Raw genomic sequence first — 21289 nt, 5'->3', positions numbered from 1 at the left:
CTGAAATGCCGTATCCAAGCAGTCCCATAACACTTAGATGGAAAATACATGTTTATGTAAATCCATTTTTATGCATGACTTTCTGGCACGTAGAGAATGAATCATCAATATCCAAAGAGGCCGTTTATGCCAGTGAAATATTAGTATCTGACAGTACAAACTACAACAGGATATTTCCCTGCACTGGCAAGATAAGGTGAGGCAGATGGCTTAGAAAGGGTAATTCTTACCATGCAGCCCCAATAGCAACCTATAATTGCTCATTAATGACGTTTACTATCATTCATACTATCATTCCAAGATACACTTCAATAAAACTTTCCTTTATGAAATTATTTTCCCTGTCTTCTCTGGGGAAATCTCACCCAAAAAGAATGAAACTTCTTCAAATATTTTGGTGTTTGTGTTCATTCTTGGAGTTGAAATATCCTGTACTTTGGGAAAATAAATGAAGAAATCATGGGCCAGCCATTTCTAAGGAATAGGGTAATGTTTTGAGACTGCACATGAAACTCTGAGCTGTCAGATTCAGATATCTCCAATCTGGACTACCTTGCAGTAACAGGACTGTGACAGATGGAATGGTTTTATGATGGCTCACATACACTGTATGTAAAAATAAGGGGCTGAAACCAAAGCTGGAGATCAGATTTCCACAAGAACATACCAGGAAACACACAAGACATTCACCAGTAGCCACATAACCCTGGGAAATGCTCCCAGAGGGACTTGCAGGAATAAATTAAGTGTCAAGTAGACACAGACAGCCACCTCCTCACCTCCTTTTCTACAAGCTCCAGCACAGATGCTGCCACGTGTGCCTGCTCATGTCTTTGATAGAGTAAATATCTATCCTTTAGGATAACCAGTTAACAAGCATAGCTTTCAATAGCAGATGTAGCAAAGGGTGAACACATAGGGTATGAACAGGGGTATGGAGTGATTCCAAAAAGTTTCTCCCACGGTGAGCTATGGGATGCTCAGGGGCTGTGATGTGGATTTTCCACAAAACTGCAAGGAGTGCTTTGATGACTGGCAATGAAAATGCTGCCCATGCAACAAAAAATCTCTCACGGCAATCATGAGTAAGTGCTCACTTAGAAAGCAGTGAGTCAGGAGAAGGGTATATGGATGTGAGATCTGCCGTGCCCACGGTACTGCTCTTTGAGTGGTCCTAATATTACCCTCTTTTCTATTTATCTAAATGTGGCTTTTGGGAACCCACTTGATCACAATTACTTCTAAATTCATACTAAACTCAAATTTTAAATGCACAAAACCATTGTCTTGTTTAGGAGAATTATACAAGAATCTGAAGCTAAACCACATAAGGAATCTAATAATATTAAACAGGGAAGAGATGTAAACAGATAGATACTTCATGCTATGCAATGCTTCAATAAGTTGGTGTTACCCTGGAAAAAAGATTATTCGTGCATGCATTCTCCCAGACAGAAACCTAGAAAGGAAGCATGCAGAATTGATTTTAAGTCTTCTAAACTTTGTGGGGATGCAGCCTTGAATCCCAACTCTTGAGAATTCAGAACAAAAAGGCAGCACAGATGCAATGTGCACAGTGATGAGGATACGCATGCTGTCCTCTTCACTTTGTCATAGCACGACCCTTTTGCAAAAGAGCAGATTATTCCCTGAAGACACCCTGTGCAGATTTCAGTACAGCAGGGCCTTATTTTGATTTGCAGCAGTGAGGAGAGCTGACAACCACAGCTTGGCACAACATGAACAGTCTTTAATAAAATAACCTAATGTGTTTTACTCCATTGCTGAGGCTGAGTGCAGGACATGCACGAGTTTTGTCACACAGGCTTTTTGCATGAGTGGGAGCTTCTAGATCACTCTCAAATATGTTTCTAGATCACGCTCAAGTATGTGTCCAAATTCAAATAAAATGATCCCATAGTTTTGAAGGATTCCTCATCCTGGCTGAGGAGGGCTCAGGCCCACAGCCCTGACCATTCCAGATGGGGTCCCAGCTTCCGTCTTCAGCCAGACATCCCACCACTGTGGGCTTTGGTCCATTTACAACAGCTAAATTCTTGGTCCTTGGGAAATCAGCTGGCTCAGTTTACAAATGCAGTTAAGATAAAGAGAATAATTTCCTAGTTAAGTGTTGAATTGCAAGCAAGTAGAATTTTAACAAAGGAAAATGCTGGGTGCTGCCCCTGGGATGGAGCAGTGCTGCCCTGAACTGGTCCAGCAGTTGAACTTGATGATCTTTGAAGGGCCCTTCCAACTCTCCTCCTCTCCTCTCCTCTCCTCTCCTCTCCTCTCCTCTCCTCTCCTCTCCTCTCCTCTCCTCTCCTCTCCTCTCCTCTCCTCTCCTCTCCTCTCCTCTCCTCTCCTCTCCTCTCCTCTCCTCTCCTCTCCTCTCCTCTCCTCTCCTCTCCTCTCCTCTCCTCTCCTCTCCTCTCCTCTCCTCTCCTCTCCTCTCCTCTCCTCTCCTATTCCATTCCATTCCATTCCATTCCATTCCATTCCATTCCATTCCATTCCATTCCATTCCATTCCATTCCATTCCACAATAGGTTGACAGTTGGATCACTAAGATGATCTTAGTGGTATTTTTCAATGCTAACGATTCTATGATTCTGTCTGTACTAACATATTCAGTCTTACCTATGATTACAGCCCTACATTTTAGATAAGCCAATGATATGGACACAAGAAACCTGGAAAAGTGAGGGTTACCTCACAATAAGCTAGGTAGCAATAAACAGGAGTAATACTGATTTTTCTTCTCTACAGAGATTAAACAAAAATAAGGATTTGTAAATCAACTGGTAATGAAACTGGTACTTCCCACAATCCAGATGGTATGCTGAAATTTGTATGATGCTGAGGTGCCTGTGAAATCATTTTACAGCATTTTGGGCAGAAATGTAGGACTACAAACACAAAATAAAGATGTACAAGGCACTGTTCTTCCCACACAACCAGCAGGACAGCTACTAATGACATCTGCTTCCCTGGATATTACCAACAGACAAGGGCCCAGCACAGTCCCCAGTGGTTTCCTGTCAGATATTTAACCCCAGATCTACCTCTGTCAGATGCTCCAAGCTCCCCTGTGGCACATCTGTCTCTTCACAGCAGCACTTTATCCCTCTGCCCCATCTGTCTGCACTGCTCATGTTTCAGGTAATCTCATAGAGACCAGAGACAATAAGAAATTTTAACTTCATGTCATGGTTTTTTTAAATTGATTTCAGAAAGAAAAAAGGAAAAAAAGAAAAAAAAGAAAGAAAAACAAAGCACTATGATCATCACTTCCTCCTTGCCAGGTGGATGTGGCAAGGGCCAGGTCAGCCACAACAACACATCACATATCTGATGGGATTCTGATCTTCTTAAGCTCTGAGTAGGGAGGAAAAAGGAAGGAGAGGTTCTGGTGGGAGACACATGTGAAGGAACAGTGCAGTGAAATGGTCCTGCTTCTGAGACAAGCAAGATGCTTTCTTGCAAATCCACCACCCATCCACTCCCTCTCACTTCAGACCAGGTCTGTTGGGTCATGGAGAACTACATGGATGGCGATTCCATGTATTCAGAGTCATTTCTAGTACCCTTAACAGGAAATCCCCTGTTAACTTTGGTTTGATTTTGGAAGACCATTCACAAAAGACTTCAGCTCCCAATTTCACAACAATTCAGCCCACCACATCTAAAGGTTTGTTTTAACCACCAGCCAAGGATTTTGGACGCAAGACAAATACCTCTCAGTTATTCCATCTTTTGAGTTAGAAATCAAGTTTAGAACAAGAAGAGTTGGCAATTTGGACACAGAAATTTAGTTAGGTTCAGTACTTACAATTGCATGACCAAGTATAAGTGGTTCGGGCTCTCATAGATGTCTTCCAGAGCAACTATATTCTCATGCTTGATCCTGGAAAAACATAAGACAAATAAAAGATGAAGTAGTCTTTTTTTAGAAAGTGGCTGCAAAAAAGAAAGTTATTTTTAGTCAGACACTAATTGTCAGTGCTTCTATTCATCCCGACAAAATACAATCTTGACTGAAGTAAATAGTCACAAACACTTTACAGCTCAGAAAATGCTCAGTGGTTAAGTATTTGGGGCAGTAGAAGCTTGGAGTCTCTGGGTCAGATGAATGGAGATGGTTGCCTGGAGGTTGAATCTCACAACGGCGGCAAATTGGGTGCAGGGGGATGGAGGCAGAGTGTGGGTTGGAGGGATTTATCCCCACGCAGACAGAAGCTGGAGCACACATAGAACAGACATACAACAGCCCCACGTTCCTACTCACTGAATTTTCCCACTCCCATGTCACACCAGGTCTGGATGCCCTCATTTCCCTGCAGTGTTACTGAGTGCTGCATGCTTTCCATCCAAATGCTCCCACTGTATTCATGAATTTTCTACGCCCTCATGATACGGACTAATAAATCCTTGAAATCATCACTACCAAGAACTGCCTCAGTCTCCATAGTGCTGCTTTCTTCTCACTCTGAACACAGTTACATAAACACAGAGTTTCTGAAAAGTGACTGCATTTGGTAATCTGCCATGTGGATTTTCTATGTCTCCTAAGGGGTGAGCCTGCTCTCACACTTCTCCTCCCCAGGGATGGGAACAGGCAGATTGTGCAATGACATAAACCTCACTTCGAAAGGAAAACAGATTTCATACAGCACAGCAGGTGGCTGGAGGGCATGGATCATTCCCACCAAGCCTCCAGGACCTCTGGTTTGTCAAAATGCTGTCTTTAAAGAGAAAAATCATCTCTATAAACACACATCTAATTAACTACTTAGAGCAATGCCTCTCTGGGTTTGCTACTTAAAAAACAATTTCCAAAAGATACATTTAACTTGTGCAAACTCTAAAGAGACAACAGTACAACCCCAGGGGCAGAATATTAATTACACCAATTACAGACAATTGTTTTAAGAGCAAGAGGAAGCTGGGAAATGCCATGAACAGACTGCTCATCGAACAACATACAGACACATTCAGAAAGTAAAAGTGCATTATCAGCACATGCAGAGCTCTCTACAAGTCTCAAGGTTCGAGCAGATTAATTAGGATGCTTAATTATTTGTCAAGACCTCATCCTCAGCATTCCCAAGTGTCCCAATGTCTGTGTGATGATGACGAGAGCAGAAGGTCCCATGCACATGGCAGGGTCTTTCCCTTAGGAAAAGAGACTAATCCAATTTCCTCTGAGTTCACTAGATAAATTATGACTGACCTGAATTTACACCCATAATCAGCCATCAAAAGGTGCATTCATATAAGGACCTTCATGCAGAGGAAATTTTACATCAACAGTAAGTGAGCCAAATGCAATGCACTACGGGAGGTCAGAGCAACAGATACGTGAGTAGGCTCTTCACTTGAAGGTACACTAGAATTTCAATGGCATTTCAAGCAAATTGTCACTTTTAATGGAAATTATTCGTCGTGTATGTCCATTCTCCTTTATGCACATGCACATTTGTGCAACTAGTACCATCACAATCAAGAATAATCATAATCAAGCAATAACACAAATAGTGATATAGGTTTAAAGCCTGCAACGTAGCCTACATTACATTTTTCACTGCATGCAAATTAATACTTTGCATTTTTAATTTTTAGATTTTGAGAATGTCATTTTAATTTTATTTATATGCTGATCTTTGAACATGAACAATAGGAATTTCTCAGTGAAAGACAGGGAAAGTGGAAAGAAAGTGGATGAAGGAGCGAGAAAGGGGATGTGAAACCCAACAGGGAAAGAAGGCAGAAGATGCTGAATCAATCCATAGGGATGAAGGTATTTGGAAAAAGGTGTCCTGGGAAGTGACACCTGCAAACCACTGTTATCCAGGTGCTGGTGCATTGGAGGAGTTGGCTGCGATAGTAGGAGACATTCTCTGATTCTGTGATTTAATTCTGCTCTGGTTCAGCCTCGTCAGGATCAGCAGGGCATTCAACTTGGCATTGTAGAGTTCTTAATATCTCTGCCAATGCTGCTAACCATTTTGGCTTGCACCTACTTCCAGTTTGGCTTCTGGGACCATCATTTCTATCAGAAGGAAAGAAAGAGGTGATCTGATTTTTTGGATATTCCTGTGGGGAGCCAGGAGTTGGACTCAGTTATCCTTATGGGACCCTTTCCATAACTTGGGATATTCTGTGATTCTAGGTTTCCATGCTCAGAGTGGGTCTCAACTGATGGGCTATTCAAAGGAAAATCAAATCCAAAATTAAAAGAAAAAATCATAATGCTAATTGGAGATAGCTTGGGTGGAAGCCTGTGGGTTCAATCAAGGTGCAGATTCTGCTGGTGAACCCGAACAGCCGTGTGCTTCCCAGCAGAGGTCACTGCAGCCAGCAGCTGTGCTGAGATGTACTCAACCTGCAGAAATTCATGTGCTCCTTCTCTTACTTTAAAGCATGGAAGAGCAGTCACCAAGAGATTTACTAAAAAATAATGAAACTTTCCTGACTGAATGATGTTCACGGCAATAACGCTTTGAGATTGAGGTGACCGAGCTGTTTTTTTGTAGACCCACGGGAATAGGAAGCAGATTCCTCAAAACCAGGGTAGCATCCTAAACAATGGGCCATATGATTTCAGACCCCTCTCCTACATGGACAGAGGCACTGCACTGACAACAGCTTTGGCGAATTGTTTCCCAGTTTTAAAAAAGCCCCAAAAGTAAACATGAAAACCTGGGCTTGGTTGAAGTATTTGAAATCAGTTTACATAAATTGTTAAAACAAGGAAACATCCAGCTAAGGACATCTCCCTTTTAACCTGCCCTTCATCACACTTGATGCTTTCCCAGATTCAGTCTCTCCTTGCTGGCAAATCCCAGGGCTGCTTCCATCTTCTGTGCCTCGCTGTGTCCCCATCTCTGCATTTGTGACGTGAAAGGAAGGTGCCACACAGTGTTGCTATGTTCATTGTCAGAAGCACTCTGAAGCCATTCAGTTTCTGGGATTGTTCCTTCTGGAGAAGAGGTGGCTCAGGGGAGACCTTATTGCTCTCTACAACTGCCTGAAAGCAGGTCATAGAGAGGTGGGTATCGGTCTCTGCTCCCAGGTAACAGGGATAGAAAGAGAGAGAATGGCCTTCATTTGCACCAGGGGAGGTTCAGGTCGGATGTTAGGAAAAATTTCTTCTCAGAAAGAGGGGTAAGGGGTCAAAGTAAAGGAAAATACATCTGAAAGTGAGAATCAGGGAAATTTAAGTATAAAAAAAAAAAAAAGAGTATTAATCCTAGTAAGAAACTATGAAAAGAATGAATGGATTCATCCAAATCACAGCATCACTTGTTTAAAAGCTGTGCAAACAGATGCATGCCACAAGTAAAATGCAGATGTAAGCAAGTGTAATTATAGAATTCCCCTCTGGCCTTTCAGTCTGCTCATAAGCTTCTACAGAGGTGTCAGCAGCACAAAGAAACAGAGACACTGCTGTACCCAAGCAATGTAACATGTAAATTAATGATCTATAAATTATAGATTAGATAGAATATAAAGATCTTTGATAATAAATATGTATTGGTAATCTAATGTATAGATAAAAATTTAATAATCAAATAGCTGTTGTGTGTAAATACAATCTAATGAAGTATAGCATATATAAACCAATAATCTAGTCTCCAGGTAAGACGCTGGGGAGCAAACTGAGCCAGGCAACTGAGGACTGTGTGTGACTTTTCCAAGCATAGCAGCTGTGCAAACAAGAGCCTGCAGAAAGCGTTTGATCTGCTGCATAGCATCAAGCATGGATAGGTTGCCTTTGTCTGCTGTAGAGCTGTTGTGCAAGAGCCTTGGTTGGGGACTCATCATTGTTCCCTGCTTGCTACAGCATCCAGTGCTGCTGAAACACAGAATTGTTGTTCTGTGAAGGAGCAGAAACCTGTCCACAAAACAAGATCTGACTTGACCAGGAGTGGCATTTGGCCCTGTAAGACCATTCCCACGACCGTACCAAACTGGGTGTTCTGTGGCAACGGAGTAGTGATGAGTTCATGGTGTGGAGCTCCACTGGTGCCAAAAATCACCCTTCAGGCTTGGCAGCACAGCCAGCACTTTCTGCTCGCTGCCACTAGAAGGGCAGAAGTCCCACAGGGTTAGAACTAGTCCCACTGGGTAAAGATCACTTCAACATTCATCAATAAATAAATTAATAAAATATATGGGTTTGGACTGAAGGTTCACAGAATCACAGAATGGCCAGGGTTGGAAGGGACCTCAAGGATCATGAATCTCCAACCCCCCTGCCACATGCAAGGTTGCTATGAAGAATCAAAGGATTAAAATATGGACACTGATGTACAATAGGGAAAGCTGAATCCTCTCGTGACTGAGCTTCCTGTACATCTCTGCTGGCTCCCCATCATCCCAAAGCCCAAGAAGATAAAAGTAAACTGGTTGCATATTCCCGTGGATCATTAATTAGAGGGGCAGCATGGATGAAAGCAGAGGACTCGTTAGCTGCTGAGCTAGCAGGACAGCGTGCTAAAACTCCAAGCTGCAAAGGCACGCTATAAACTATGGCTGAATCACTCACAACTAGCATCTATCATATGTAACACTGAAAATGAGGATCTGCTAGAAGAATACAGTACATAAACCCTGGGCAAACATGAGAGCCTTTTAAGTAGGGCAGGTTCCCTACGTAACAACTCTTTTTGAGTCAGAGCATTACAGTTCCAAGCCATGACATTTAATGCTGCACCTCCACAAACAGCACGCGTCAGCGATAAAATGCCACAAGAAAGCACAAATAATTTTGCAAAAGCCAAAAATAACAAACGCCCAACTCTATAAGGATTTACGGCTTTGTGTAAGGAAACATCTTTGCCAATAAATGCTCTGCTATTTCCACAGGTGCCCTGCAGTGGGTTTTCCCAGCAACATGGAGTTACAGGTTTGTCAAGTTCACCACTGGGCCAAGGGAGTTGTGTAAATAGGACGTGAGGGAATGACCTCAAGTTGCATCAGGGAGGTTCAGGTTGGATGTTAGGAAAAACTTCTCAGGAAGAATGGTGAGGCATTGGCACAGGCTTCCCAGGGAGGTGTGGAGTCACTGTCCCTGGAGGTGTTCAAGAACAGGGTAGATGTGGCACTGAGGGGAATGTTTTAGTGAGAAATATTGGTGGTAGGTGGATAGTTGGACTATGTTAGTGGTCTTTTTCAATCTTAATAAGTCTAATACTCCAAGAAATCAAGGCTCCTGCTCTGGGAGAGAGAGGCAGGACTTGTGATTCATCCTCTCCATGCAAGGCCGCTCACAATTTGGACTTTTGACAATTAAACAGACATGGTTGATGGGAGAAGCCAAGTCTCTAGCTCTGTTCCCTCCCTTTCTTATCCCACAATCTTCAAACATCCTCCAAGGTGGGTATTTTGCAGATGGATATTCCCCATATAGCTGCACTGATATTCGCATGAGCAGAGTTCAGCATGACACTCCTCCCATCGTCCAGGTTTCCCACCCACGTGGACTTTCTGGTGTGAAAAGAAGAAATGTAAGCTCCAGTCCAGGCTTTTTCATATAACTGATATTTACCAGGTCTCTCTCTTCTATAGATTCTCTGGTATCTTACAAAAGGTGTCTTTATAGCAGCCCTTCTCCCTCAAACAGGATGCAAACTTTTCTTCACAATCATTTCAGGTCACTCAATCTTTTATACCGCCATTGCTTGGTCTGAAAACAGTCTGTGGACAGCACTACACAATGACTTCAACCATCCATGAGAGGTGGCCCCAATATCTGCTTTTCTGCCCTACAGCATCTAGATTACTGTGTGGTGTCTTTTTTTTTTTCTAAGCTATATTCTTAATTTTCTTATTACAAAGACCAGGAGAAGTTTTATTGGATTTAGTATTGAATATTCTCTTGCATTAAAAATGAAAGAGAGCTTGTAGTAATGGGCAGAAATATAGGAATGCTGCTCACTGCGTCTCTCAGACAGATGGCATTTTTGACCTCTTCTGATCTCCCTCCACAACAAAACCTTTTGTTCTCACAAGCATTGCCCACCTTGCCTTGCTGGATCTAATGACTAGGCAAGGGACAACTAATTCCAGCTCAAAGCCAGATGGTTCCATCCCCATATGCTGAATGCCTGGCCAGATTAACTAAACCTTTGACTGGAAGGCCAAAGAGTTTAACTTAGAGGACATCTGTGGTCTCCAAACGACAGCCTGCTCACAACACATGGAGGAAATTAATATTTTTCACTATTATCTTTAAGATGTCTATGCTTCTGTGGGATTAACTGAAGACAGAAACTGTTCTCATACAGTCCTGCCTGCTTTAGAAACCATGCAAAAAGAGAATGATCCCGGATGTCTTGGAAAATGGAACTCAAAGGCCAATATGATGGGATCAATCTGTTAATAAACCTGCCTGAAGGTTTATGGCTGAAGACGAGATTGTGATAAAAAGCCCCAGTACTGGTTGGAAGCAGCCAGCAGCCCAGGCATTCAGAGGAAGCAGGGGCAACCAAAACTCAAGAAACAAATGCCCTCCAAAAAGCCCCTTCCTACTGGCCTTAGAGCATGGTGATGATTTTCAAACCAGTTTTTCAAGCTGACTAGTTCAAGTAGCTTAACTATTTCACAGTTTTACACCTCAGTTTGGGCTGAATTTTTCTGTATACCAATAAATGAGCCTGGATGGGATTTGTCCCAGGGCAGTGTCCCAGCACAGTGCTTAGTGTTTCTGGTGTCCATGGAGCAGTCTTCCACAGGGCTTGCATGAGGGCATCACTCAATGAACAGAGGAGAGAGGTTGGGCACACAGCAGGCCTTTCTTCCCCAGTGCTGCACTTCTCCCATCTCAAGTCCTACAACATACCTCATGTGTTTTCACTGTGATAATGTCAGCTTGGAGACACTTCACAGCTGGAAACCTGAGCTGTGTAATTCAGCAGCTGTAGCACTAACTGACTGTGACAAAACCCACCCACGTGTACCTCATCACTTCTGATCTGTACCCTGCCTCGTGTCGCACTCTTAACTCTAATCCTTCTTTTCCTATTTTCTCCAGATCCTGTGAGCAGAGAATGGTCTGGCTTCTTTACTGCCCAAGGCATCTGCTGATGCTTTTCATGGTGGCATCCTTCCTCCTGCATGGTGTTTTGCAGTGCAGCTTGAAGAAAGGGGACTTTTTGCTCAGCTCAAAAAATAGCTTGTTTATCTTCTAGGGAGAGAGTTGTATGAACCTCCCAAGGCCCACAGCACATGTATTCTCATTTTGGAGACACTTTCTAGCCATCAAGCTAGATGATGCAAAAGACATGCTGAGGGCAAAATCCTGACAGTTTCTGAAAACAATAGCTGCCTCCAGCTGTTGTGCTGCTGTGTGCATTAAGCATGTGAGGCGTGAGCTCACAGACTCGCTGCCTCCCTGGGACTTAGGCTGAGGTTATGCCCTGTTCTGCCTCCAGATCATAACAAAGCTCAGACAAAGGCTGAACATCCCTGGCACAGACACATGGGTTTTCATTAGGCAATGAAGTAATATCCTAAAAAGGTTCCATGTGTACTATTAGTCAACAGCTGGCTGAACATGAGCCAGCAGTGTGTCCAGGTGGCCAAGAAGGCCAGTGGCATTCTGGCTTGTAACAGACATAGTACAGCCAACAGGAGCAGGGAGGTGATTGTCCCCCTGTACCTGGCACTGGTGAGGCTGCACCTCAAATGCTGTGTTTTGGGCCTCTCGCTACAAGAAAAGCATTGAGGCCCTGGAGGGGGTTCAGAGTTGGAGCAACGAAGCTGCAAAGGGTCTGGAGCACAAGTCTTACAGGAAGCAGCTGAGGGAACTGGGATTGTTCATTCTGGAGAAGAGGATGCTCAGGGGAGACCTTATAGCTCTGTACGACTGCCTGAAAGGAGTTTGTGGTGAGGTGGGGGTTGGCCTATTCTCCTGGGTAACAGTGATAGGATGAGAGGCAATGGCCTTAAGTTGTGTCAGCGAGATTCAGGTTGGGTATTAGGACAAATTTTTTCTCAGGAAGGATGGTGAGGCATTGGCACAGGATGCCCAGGGAGGCTGTAGATTCACTGTCCCTGGAAGTGTTCAAGAAAATGGTGGATGTGGCACTGAGGGACATGGTTAGTGACATGGTGGTGATGCACTTATGGTTGGACTAGATGATCCCAGTGGCCTTTTCCAGTCTTTATGATTATATGACTCTATGACTGTATCACAATCCCAAACATACCAAATAAATGTAGGTACTTTGAGACTAAAAGCTTCCTAGATAGCATAACCAGATTTAGGCACTATACTTGTGTCTGCTTATTTTAGGTAACAAAGTGTGCACTCGTCTTTAGTGTTTTCATGTGAAGAATGCTCAGTTTGAACGAAAACAAAATTCAAGTCATGGGTCCTTCATTACAATAGCTCTCTGCTCTAACAGGAAGACTAGGACTAAATAATCTTAAAAACTGCTTAGACTCCTACAGTGGGACCTGGATCTGTTTGTAAGCCAACAGAGAAATTCCCATGCCAGGGCTATCCCTGATTCCAAGAATATCACTGATTGCCATGAGATGCAGACCAAGCTATCAGAACAAGGGTTTCAAAGCAGATTGCAATTGGCAGTACTCAGAAATGCTTGCAAAGCTTGAGTAAAAACCTCCAGATTGTTTAATTTGAAACACATCAAAACAAATATTAATGATGAATTAATCATTAAAGGTGAAAAAGATAGAAGTAGTCGCTGCAAGGATTTATCTCAGCCAAAAACAGTGAACCATCTTCTAGCTACTGGCAGCAGTACTGTTTTTCCAGTGTGGAGGAGTGTGGATTTACATGTGCAGCCAGGAATTATAGCTGATTGCCACTCCCTTGCCCAAGAGACATGAGAGCTATATGCCAACAAAGGGGGTGGGCAGCTCCTGGACTGAGGTAGTTTGCTCTGAAGGAGTTTCATGCAATGCCAGATGAACAAAAGGAGGCTAGTTTTGTAAAATCCCTAAAAGAAAGACAGACAATCTTGGGAGGATGATTTGGCTGCAGGCTGAGCAACTGTCCCAATACTTTGTCTCATAAAATTAAAAGCACTTATTTAGTTTACATCAAATGAAGTGCTGAATAATAGGTATAATCCTCTTTTCGCATCCTCCTGGCTCTTGGATGAGTGCAGTACATACACATACATTCAGTTGTATCTGAAACCTGACAACAGATTCTACACTTCTGAACAGAAAGCTCTGCCATCCGTGAAATATCCATTTGACATGGACATGGGGATGTTGTTGTCCACTATTATCTCTTTCATTGGCTTGAGTATATGCGAATGAGGGTGAATGTTATACCACCCGCACACCTGTATAGAGATTCTATGCAAACACATGGAAAACACATCCCTGGAGGTGTTCAAGAAAAGGGCAGATGTGGCACTGAGGAACATGGGCATGGTGGGGATGGGTTGATAGCAGGACTAGATGATCTTAGTGATCTTTTCTAATTTTAATTATTCTATCGTTCTATGAATGTAACTGTCACCTGGGAAATAGTAGAAAAAGGACTCCAGGGTGTGGATTGCATAGGATCTTTAGTTATTGGGCTGTCCTAAAAGTATAGTGCATGTGAGTGAGGTGGACTCCTACTGCTGATAATAAGGCCAAGCATTGGCACAGAGATGAAGGCTGCTTTTGTACTCAGAAGACAACGATGTAGCCAAAAGGACACTGGCTCCAAGAACAAAGCAGGGCTGTGCCCTACGGTCATATTTACTCCTCAAAACTATACTTTTTCCACAAGCTGAAAAGCAAACAGGTAACCAAATAAAAGTAACGTCCACGTCATACATCCAGATACATGCTTTGCTTCCCTGTGAACGTGATGAGTTGCTTGCATGCTCAGCTCTGCAAATGGGGCCATCAAGGGTTGTTGCTGGGCAGCCTGGTAAATCACAAACCTTTATTGAATCCTGTCAGCTTGAGTGTGCATGTGATAATAATTAAAGCCCTTTACAGTGCCATGCTGGAGGCCAGCACTGCCAGATTTGTCTAGCTGCAGTTGTCTCCTACAGTGAGAAACAGCAAATGCTCTCTAAAAGCGGTAGGAGTATCCATGGGTGCAGAAGGGGATAATAGTCATTCTGTTTCTCCTAGCATGTTTGCTTTCAAGTCTTGATCTCACATATCTGTGTCATTAGGACTGCTGTGCACCAGCTGTGCTGCCTGCACCCTGCATGCCCAGCTGCCCCCAGGACCTCGTGCCCATGAAACGGTGAAGTCCTACAGCATGTGGTGCTGGAGCACAGCTTCCTGCAGGCTCCCATGCAATCCTTAGCTGGCATCTCACCAGCAGTCTGACTCAAACACTCAAACAAATCACATGGCAAACCCATCAGTAGAAACCTGCCAGAATCCCCCCCCTTCCCACCAAGTTACTGGGAAGCCAATTTGTTTTATTTATTGAGAAAGACATAAGGATAAGTAAGCGGCTAGGCAGGTTTCCACGTTTCATCACTGCTGTATTAGGACACTCCTACACAGAAGGCTGCTCCCCCAGTTGCCTGTGGGAAGTGCCAATAGCCCTTGGGTGAGTCATATACACTCTATACCATAAGAGAGTAAGTGGAAAAGCTCTGCACAGCGGGGGATGGATCTCAGAGGACCATCACGCTGCTTTGTGTTCATTATGATCCTCGTGTTCATTATGGTCCTTAATCATGGTGTAGAGAAAGCCAAACTCAAGGGTAGATTTACATCTCCCTTGACTCAATGTCCTGGAGTCGCTGCTCTGCACAGCATGCAGTGAGGGAGGACAGTACAGTCCTCTGCAATTGAGCTTGCCATTTCAAATGAATCTTCCCAAATAGTGGAGGCAAAAATATATCTTCTGCTGCTGTTGGGCCTGTTTTGCAGTTGGCTGTCAGAAAAGAAGTGGATGGAAGAGAAAAGAAACTCCCAGAGTGTTTTTGAGAACCTAGAGGGCAAATTTAATCATAGTGTAATTCAGCTGGGGCAAATCTTATAGAATCACAGAATTAGAGTTGGAAAGGACCCTTAAAGATCATTTGCTCCAACTCCTCTGCAATGAACAGGGACACCTACAGATCAGATGCTCAGAGCCCCATCCAGCCAGACTTTGAATGTCTCCAGGGATGGGGCATCCACCACCAATCTTGGCAACCTGTGCCAGTGCCTCACCACTCTTATTGTAAAAAACTTCATCCTTCTATCCAATCTAAATCTCCCCTACTTTTGTTTGAGACCATTTCCCCTTATACCATCACAACAGATTCTGCTAAAGTGTCTGCCTCCTTCTTTCTTACAGCCCCCATTTAGATACTGAAAGGCTGCTATCAAGTGTACTCAGAGTGTTCTCCAAGCTGAAAAGCCTCAGTTCTTGAAATTCTTAATCGGGCAAGACCACTGGGAGTTCTACTTGGCTGGATTCAGATCTTGGCAACATCACCAAAGAGTTAAAGTAGACCTGAACTTGATGCATCAAATGGCAGAAAAGTTATTTATTTAGAACGATGCAATTAGCAGAAATTATTGCTAATAAGGATGCGTTTGGCTTGTGTACGAAAACGAATTGTTTTTTAACCAGGTGAGAATAGGTCTGCAGAAGTTAATTTCCCCCGTTCTATGAAGGATATGATAAAAGGGATCTAATTAAAAATTAAATAGTGTTGAAGTTCATTTGTTCTTGCTACTTGTCTCACTGTGGTGTACAGGGACCCTCTGTTTAAAGTTTCTGTTTTCAATAGAGAGAAGCCTGAATTCAAATGTCCCCAAAGTGCCTTTGGGAGGTAGCAGAGCAGATTGAACTAGGAGTCAGGTCTATACTTCAGCCAGACACCCAGAAACAAGCACTTTAAACTGTAGTTACCTCTTTTGCCCATGGCATGGATGTATGATTTTCAAAAACATCCACTTAGTAAAGGACTAGATTTTTAAAGATTATTAGGCACCTTATGATGCAAGTAACTTCCTAGAGTAACTAAGCATTAAAGCACTGCCAAACTACCTCATGGGTATCTTCAGATAGCTAAATATCTTTAAAATATATCTCCGCATGAGTGCTGAAGGTGGTATAGGTAACGAGCTGGAAATCAGAATTTCCATAGTTTTGAACCCTAATAATCACTGCACATGGAACTGATGTTTGCTTTTCTAAGACATCACTGCAGAACTATTCTTCTTAGAACATGGAAGTTAACAGTGCCACTGCTTCAGACAGCAACAAGCAGAATGCTAAAATCATAATCAGTAATTAATGTTAAAAGACAACGAATACCTCCTGTAAAACAAGTCAAACTGTAGGAAAAGCAGGTCTAAGTAAAAATATTGCAATGACGTGTGAGTTGCTTTTCCATTTTTCTAGGTTTTATCACTGCCCATTGATTCTTTGTATGCCATGAGGAAGCTGAAAGGAGAATGAACATGATTTGAAAATAAGAACTCATAAATATATTTCAAATGACAATAGATTAATCTTTGCCAATTCCTTGTTTTTATTCACTCAACTCAGAAGAAATTAGTATGAAAAAGTGGGCTGTTCCATGGCATTTAAGAGAATGTTTTCCAACTGGCTTATTAACTGCAGTGCTATAGATTTCTAATATTTTATGCAGCCAAGTCATACATACAAGTCATATACAGTGACTCATTTCTTTCCTAAGCAATACCTCTAATTAATTCAAGGAATTTAGAATGAAAGGTAGCTATTAGATGAAGTCTAAAATAAATGGTACTAAGTGCAGTCTTAGAGCTGATGGACGTGGGGCATTCTGGTAGCATCACCCTCTCCTTTGTGTGGTACACCACAAACAATACCAAGTTCGTACATTTAAATTGTGTTCTTTTTAAAGTGTGTCTACCAATAGAGCTTGTCAAGGTGGCATAAGAAGACTCCCAGAACAACAAATCTTGCTTTACAAAGGGTACAACAAGTGGATGCTGGGCAGAGGGTGTGTTTGGGAAGAAGGCGTTTCCCAGTTCAGTCTTTGCTTGGCTTGTGTCACAAGAGAAAAGTGGTTATAAAGCAAGGGGTGTGATTTTCTAGCACCCACTCCTGCTCACTGTATGCTTGACTGGGGCAATGCATTAGTTTCTGGCACTTCATGAAACAGTCATAGAAGTGACCTCTGTTTTATCATTGCCTCAGCTTTATGTAGCTCCAATAAACGTAATGCTTTGTTCCAAATTGCAAGTACATTAGTGCTTCATAGATGCTAAGCACTGTAAGTAACAAAACAGCAGGGAAAATAACTGGTGATGTGATTAGCACCGCAAACTGCAGAGGTTAGATGTCCATTTCTCAATCAATGCACACATTCTCACGGGTCTTATCATCTATGATCGGGTGATCTCTCAAGAGTTGGATTTGCAATTAAATTTACAGAACATCTCAATTCCAGATGCAATACAACTACACGTGCAGATGCTCTTTTACAATTCCTAACTTGTGCCGAAGCTTAAAACCAGAATTGCACAGGTCTGTGTCAGGTATGTATCTGCTCATGTTTCACACTCTCCTGTGAAATGCTTTTTCCAGCTTAACTTTGAATTACTTGAATATCAGAATTTATTGTAAATCCTGACACATTTCTATTAAAACATCCCATCCTAATCTTTTTATCTTGTTTTATTACTGTATCCACCTACTTTGACTTCAGTTGTATTATTACTGCATTACCGCATTATTCTGTGCTCTGATGGGATTCTAAAATAACAACCTGTTTGATGCAAATAATTATTTCCTCCAGTCAGGAGGACATTTGTGTGTTCTCAATAGGACTGTAAGAGGGAGGAAGCTACCTGCTGTGTTAATGCTTGCAGCTCTGAGTTTCCATTAAGCCCCTAACTTTGTCCATTCTATGTTATGAAATCATGACCTAGCATATGGAAAAAAGTACATTTCTCACTCACACAGCTCTGAAGTGTGGCTGGAAACACTGTTCTCACACTTCAAAAAAATCCACCTTAGAGCTAGGACCAAAAATAAAAACTTGCAAAGCCAATGGAACCTGTTCAAGAAGTTAGGAGCATTTCAAAGGGAGCTGGAGTTGGCATGGAAATGTGCTTGGGCTTCATACTGGCACTGGTAAACACTATAAAAACACTCTGGAAATAGTTAGGAAAAAAGGATCATATATCCACATTTCCAGAATATGTTCTCTTTGGGCTTAAATGTGTCACTTCACGCCAACTAGCAGGCATGTGGAGAGGCACGAACAGTAGTCAAGAAACCAGCTGGAAACCTGCTGCGATACTGGACACCAAGGAATGTTTACGTGTCACCTCATATATCTTTCTGACATTACCACGTGAGACCAGTCAGACGGGATGGGGAGAAGAATGCCAGTTCTTATCCCAAGGACACACTCTTGCACATATCAAAAGTTTGATGTCAGGTTGCCCAAACCTCATGTCCTCATTCACCCCTGGGCTGGTTAAGTCACATAGGCATAATTCCACATACAAACTCCGCTGAGCAATTAACACCGTATCAGTCATCTGCTTAATTCACACGCACTTGCTGATATTGTTTGGATTAATACAGACTGTTCATTTATACTCCACAAATTCCATACCAGATACAAGTGGGGAAGGTGAGGATCTACATCTAAAATGTCATTTTTGTTCTGACAGGCATAAATATACTTCTGAGTAGATAATCAGAGTTGTCAAATCTCACAGTACTTAATCTCTCAGCATGAACTGTTAAAACATTACTAAATTAATCTTGCATTAGCCTAATTGTTACCTAGTGCCTTCCACTGTGTGTGCATTTTGGGGTTTGTTTTCCACTCTTATTTTCTCCTCTGGTTTCAGCTGCCTCCTTCCCATCAATTTGCTCTTTGTCAAAAGTTTGCCTGAAGGTGGGAAGCTCTCTCCTGCTCTGTGGCACTTTGTGGAGTGCCTGTGGCTGGACTTTTTGCTGGCTGTGCTGTGTAACGACAAGGCTTCCAGGGGCTTGTGCTTCCATTTGTTTTACCTGAGAGGAACCAGCAGAGATATGTGCTAAGAGCAAAGGAAGGGAGGAATCACAGACGTGCATATTTCAGTTACTGCACTCTTCTTTTTGGTCAGCTTCATGCAAAAATACTGCAGCACAGCACATCTCCCACTCTGTGTTTCTGATTGCACAATTCCTGTTGGCACAATACCTATTCCCTGCAACATAATGCACTTATCTCCATTTTCAATGACCTGTCTACCCTATCCCTGTCTTAACTAACTCTCTGAATGCTCATTCCTCACCTCCAACAAGGAGGTGACACCCATCAAGAAAAGAACAAGACTTTCAAAGAAATACCTTTATGCTGCCTGTCCAAAGAAGACTATCAAAGCTGAGAAGGACCTGGAGCACAAGTCTTATGGAGTATGGCTGAGGGAACTGGGATTGTTCATTCTGGAGAAGAGGATGCATTACGACTTCCTACAGCTGCCTCAAAGGAGGTTGTGGTGAGGTGGGGGTTGGCCTGTGTGCCAAGCTGGGGGTTGGTAATAGTGATAAGTTGAGAGGAAATTCTTAAGTTAAGGTTCAGGTTGGATATTAGGAACAATTTCTTCTCAGAAAGAGTGGTGAGGCATTGGCACAGGCTGCCCAGGGGGGTGATGGAGTCACTGTCCCTGGAGGTGTTCAAGAAACGTGGCACTGAGGGACGTGGTTAGTGGGCATGGGGGGAGTGGGTTGATGAATGGACTAAATGATCCTAGTGATCTTTCCAGCTTTAATGATTCCATGATTCTGCTCACTAGTTGCCCACACATTTTGTAGCAGCTCCTTACATTTAGAGTGACCATTACTGAAGGTTCCTAAAAGCCTTTGTTAAGAGGGAGAGCTTCCAGCACATCTCCCTGACTCCTTGCGCTCTGTCATTTGCCTGCATCAGTCTCTCATGCCACGTTCCCCTGCAGCATGAACAATTTTTGTTCCACATTTGAACAGCTTCTAGCTATCAGCAACCTGACAGAAACTCAGACATCACCTCTATTTAGTTCTGGGAAAATCTCCACCCAGCATTTTAACTTTCTGGAAGGTTGTTCTGAGGCTTTCAGCTCTGTGGATCATTTCCACAGGCTTTGGACCACAGTAAAGCAATTTGTGTCACGCTCTGGCTCTCAGTATTTCCTTTTCCTTCCAAATAACAATGCTACATTTTGCAGGTGGGACTTGGCCAAAGATCTCTGCAGATAAACAACCTCCATTTCTTTTTCTCTAGAATAGCAACCCACTTGGGAGGAAGAACAAAGATGTCTAATGGTCCAAAGGAACTCAACTTCCAGTTGATTAAAGTAGAAATGGCCCTGGAAAGTGGAAAAATTCACCGAGGGAGGGAACTACAGGCCTGGAAATGAGCTGAGATTTCTCTCTTAGAACTCTTTGAGAGGGATACGCCAGCTGGGAACACAGCATCCACAGAGCAGGCTGAGGATGTGCTTACTCAGCAGGCTGTGAGCATTGCTCCTACAGAAAGCTTCCTCTCCCTTGCAGAAACCCCAAGGAAGGAGTTTGCCTTCTGAAAATATTTCAGCCAGCTGCCTCCCAGGATGAAGCCACCCGCTGTGTCAGATGCTGCCTAGTTCGAGGGTTTGCTTGTATATGTGTCTGCTGCTGGGGACATTAGCTAAGAAAAGCATTTCTAAAGGTGGTTAGAGAAAGCCAGAACACAGCCCTCTGGCAAATACTTCTAACTCCTTGCCAGATTAAAACATATATCCACTTTCTTGTTGCACGACAGAAAAAAAAAAAAAAAAAAAGTTAGAAAGAAACTTTAAATATAGAAATGTAAAATTAGCTACAAAACATCAAGCAAGTATGTTTATGAACTGCATTTTATAAGGACTGAAGCAAGGTGAATAACACCTCCATTAGTTTAGCAAAGACCTAGCAATTTCTAATCAACTTGGTGCATTACCCAGATGCTGTGGTGATGGTTTGCAGCATAAAGCAAGAGAAAAGACAAATGTGTGTGCTCCCTCTCTGCACTCTCCAGCCCCTTGGCGATATTAATCCTCCATTTCAAACAGGATCAACTTTTCATACTGTTATAAACAGGCTGATGGGTTCTGTTTGAGGATGAAGTATCATAGCCTGGATCAAGACCAATAGCTGAAATCAAGAAGCTATGTTCTTTACTGAGTTTCATATCATGATCCAGAACTCCTGCCTCCCTGTCCCCTGGCATGACCATCTTCTCCCAGCTATACTGAGAAATTTCACCTCCAATCTGATTTTTTTAGTTAAGTATTTAAGGATTTCAGATGCAGAGACCCATGATTTCCAGCTGATTGCTCCTGAAATGGGGAGTACTAAGCATTTTTA

General features: G+C 42.8%; 1 protein-coding gene across 4 annotated transcripts in view; it reads right to left on the bottom strand.

The window, feature by feature from the left end:
• The window catches only part of CAMK1D (calcium/calmodulin dependent protein kinase ID), a 252128-nt gene that overhangs the window by 115455 nt on the left and 115384 nt on the right, over positions 1–21289 (bottom strand). For 3 of the 4 annotated variants that reach the window (XM_090134801.1, XM_090134793.1, XM_031616048.2), the window contains exon 3: positions 3830–3904. In XM_090134801.1, coding sequence (XP_089990927.1) covers positions 3830–3904 — 75 coding nt within the window. Of the gene's footprint in view, positions 1–3829; positions 3905–18724; positions 19236–21289 lie in introns of those variants that run through there. The other variant, XM_090134802.1, reaches the window with a different exon arrangement.

The sequence above is a fragment of the Phasianus colchicus genome, chromosome 1 (genome assembly GCF_987193195.1).
Source record: "Phasianus colchicus chromosome 1, bPhaCol1.hap1.1, whole genome shotgun sequence".
NCBI lineage: Eukaryota > Metazoa > Chordata > Aves > Galliformes > Phasianidae > Phasianus > Phasianus colchicus.
This window is presented reverse-complemented; position numbering and strand designations above follow the sequence as displayed.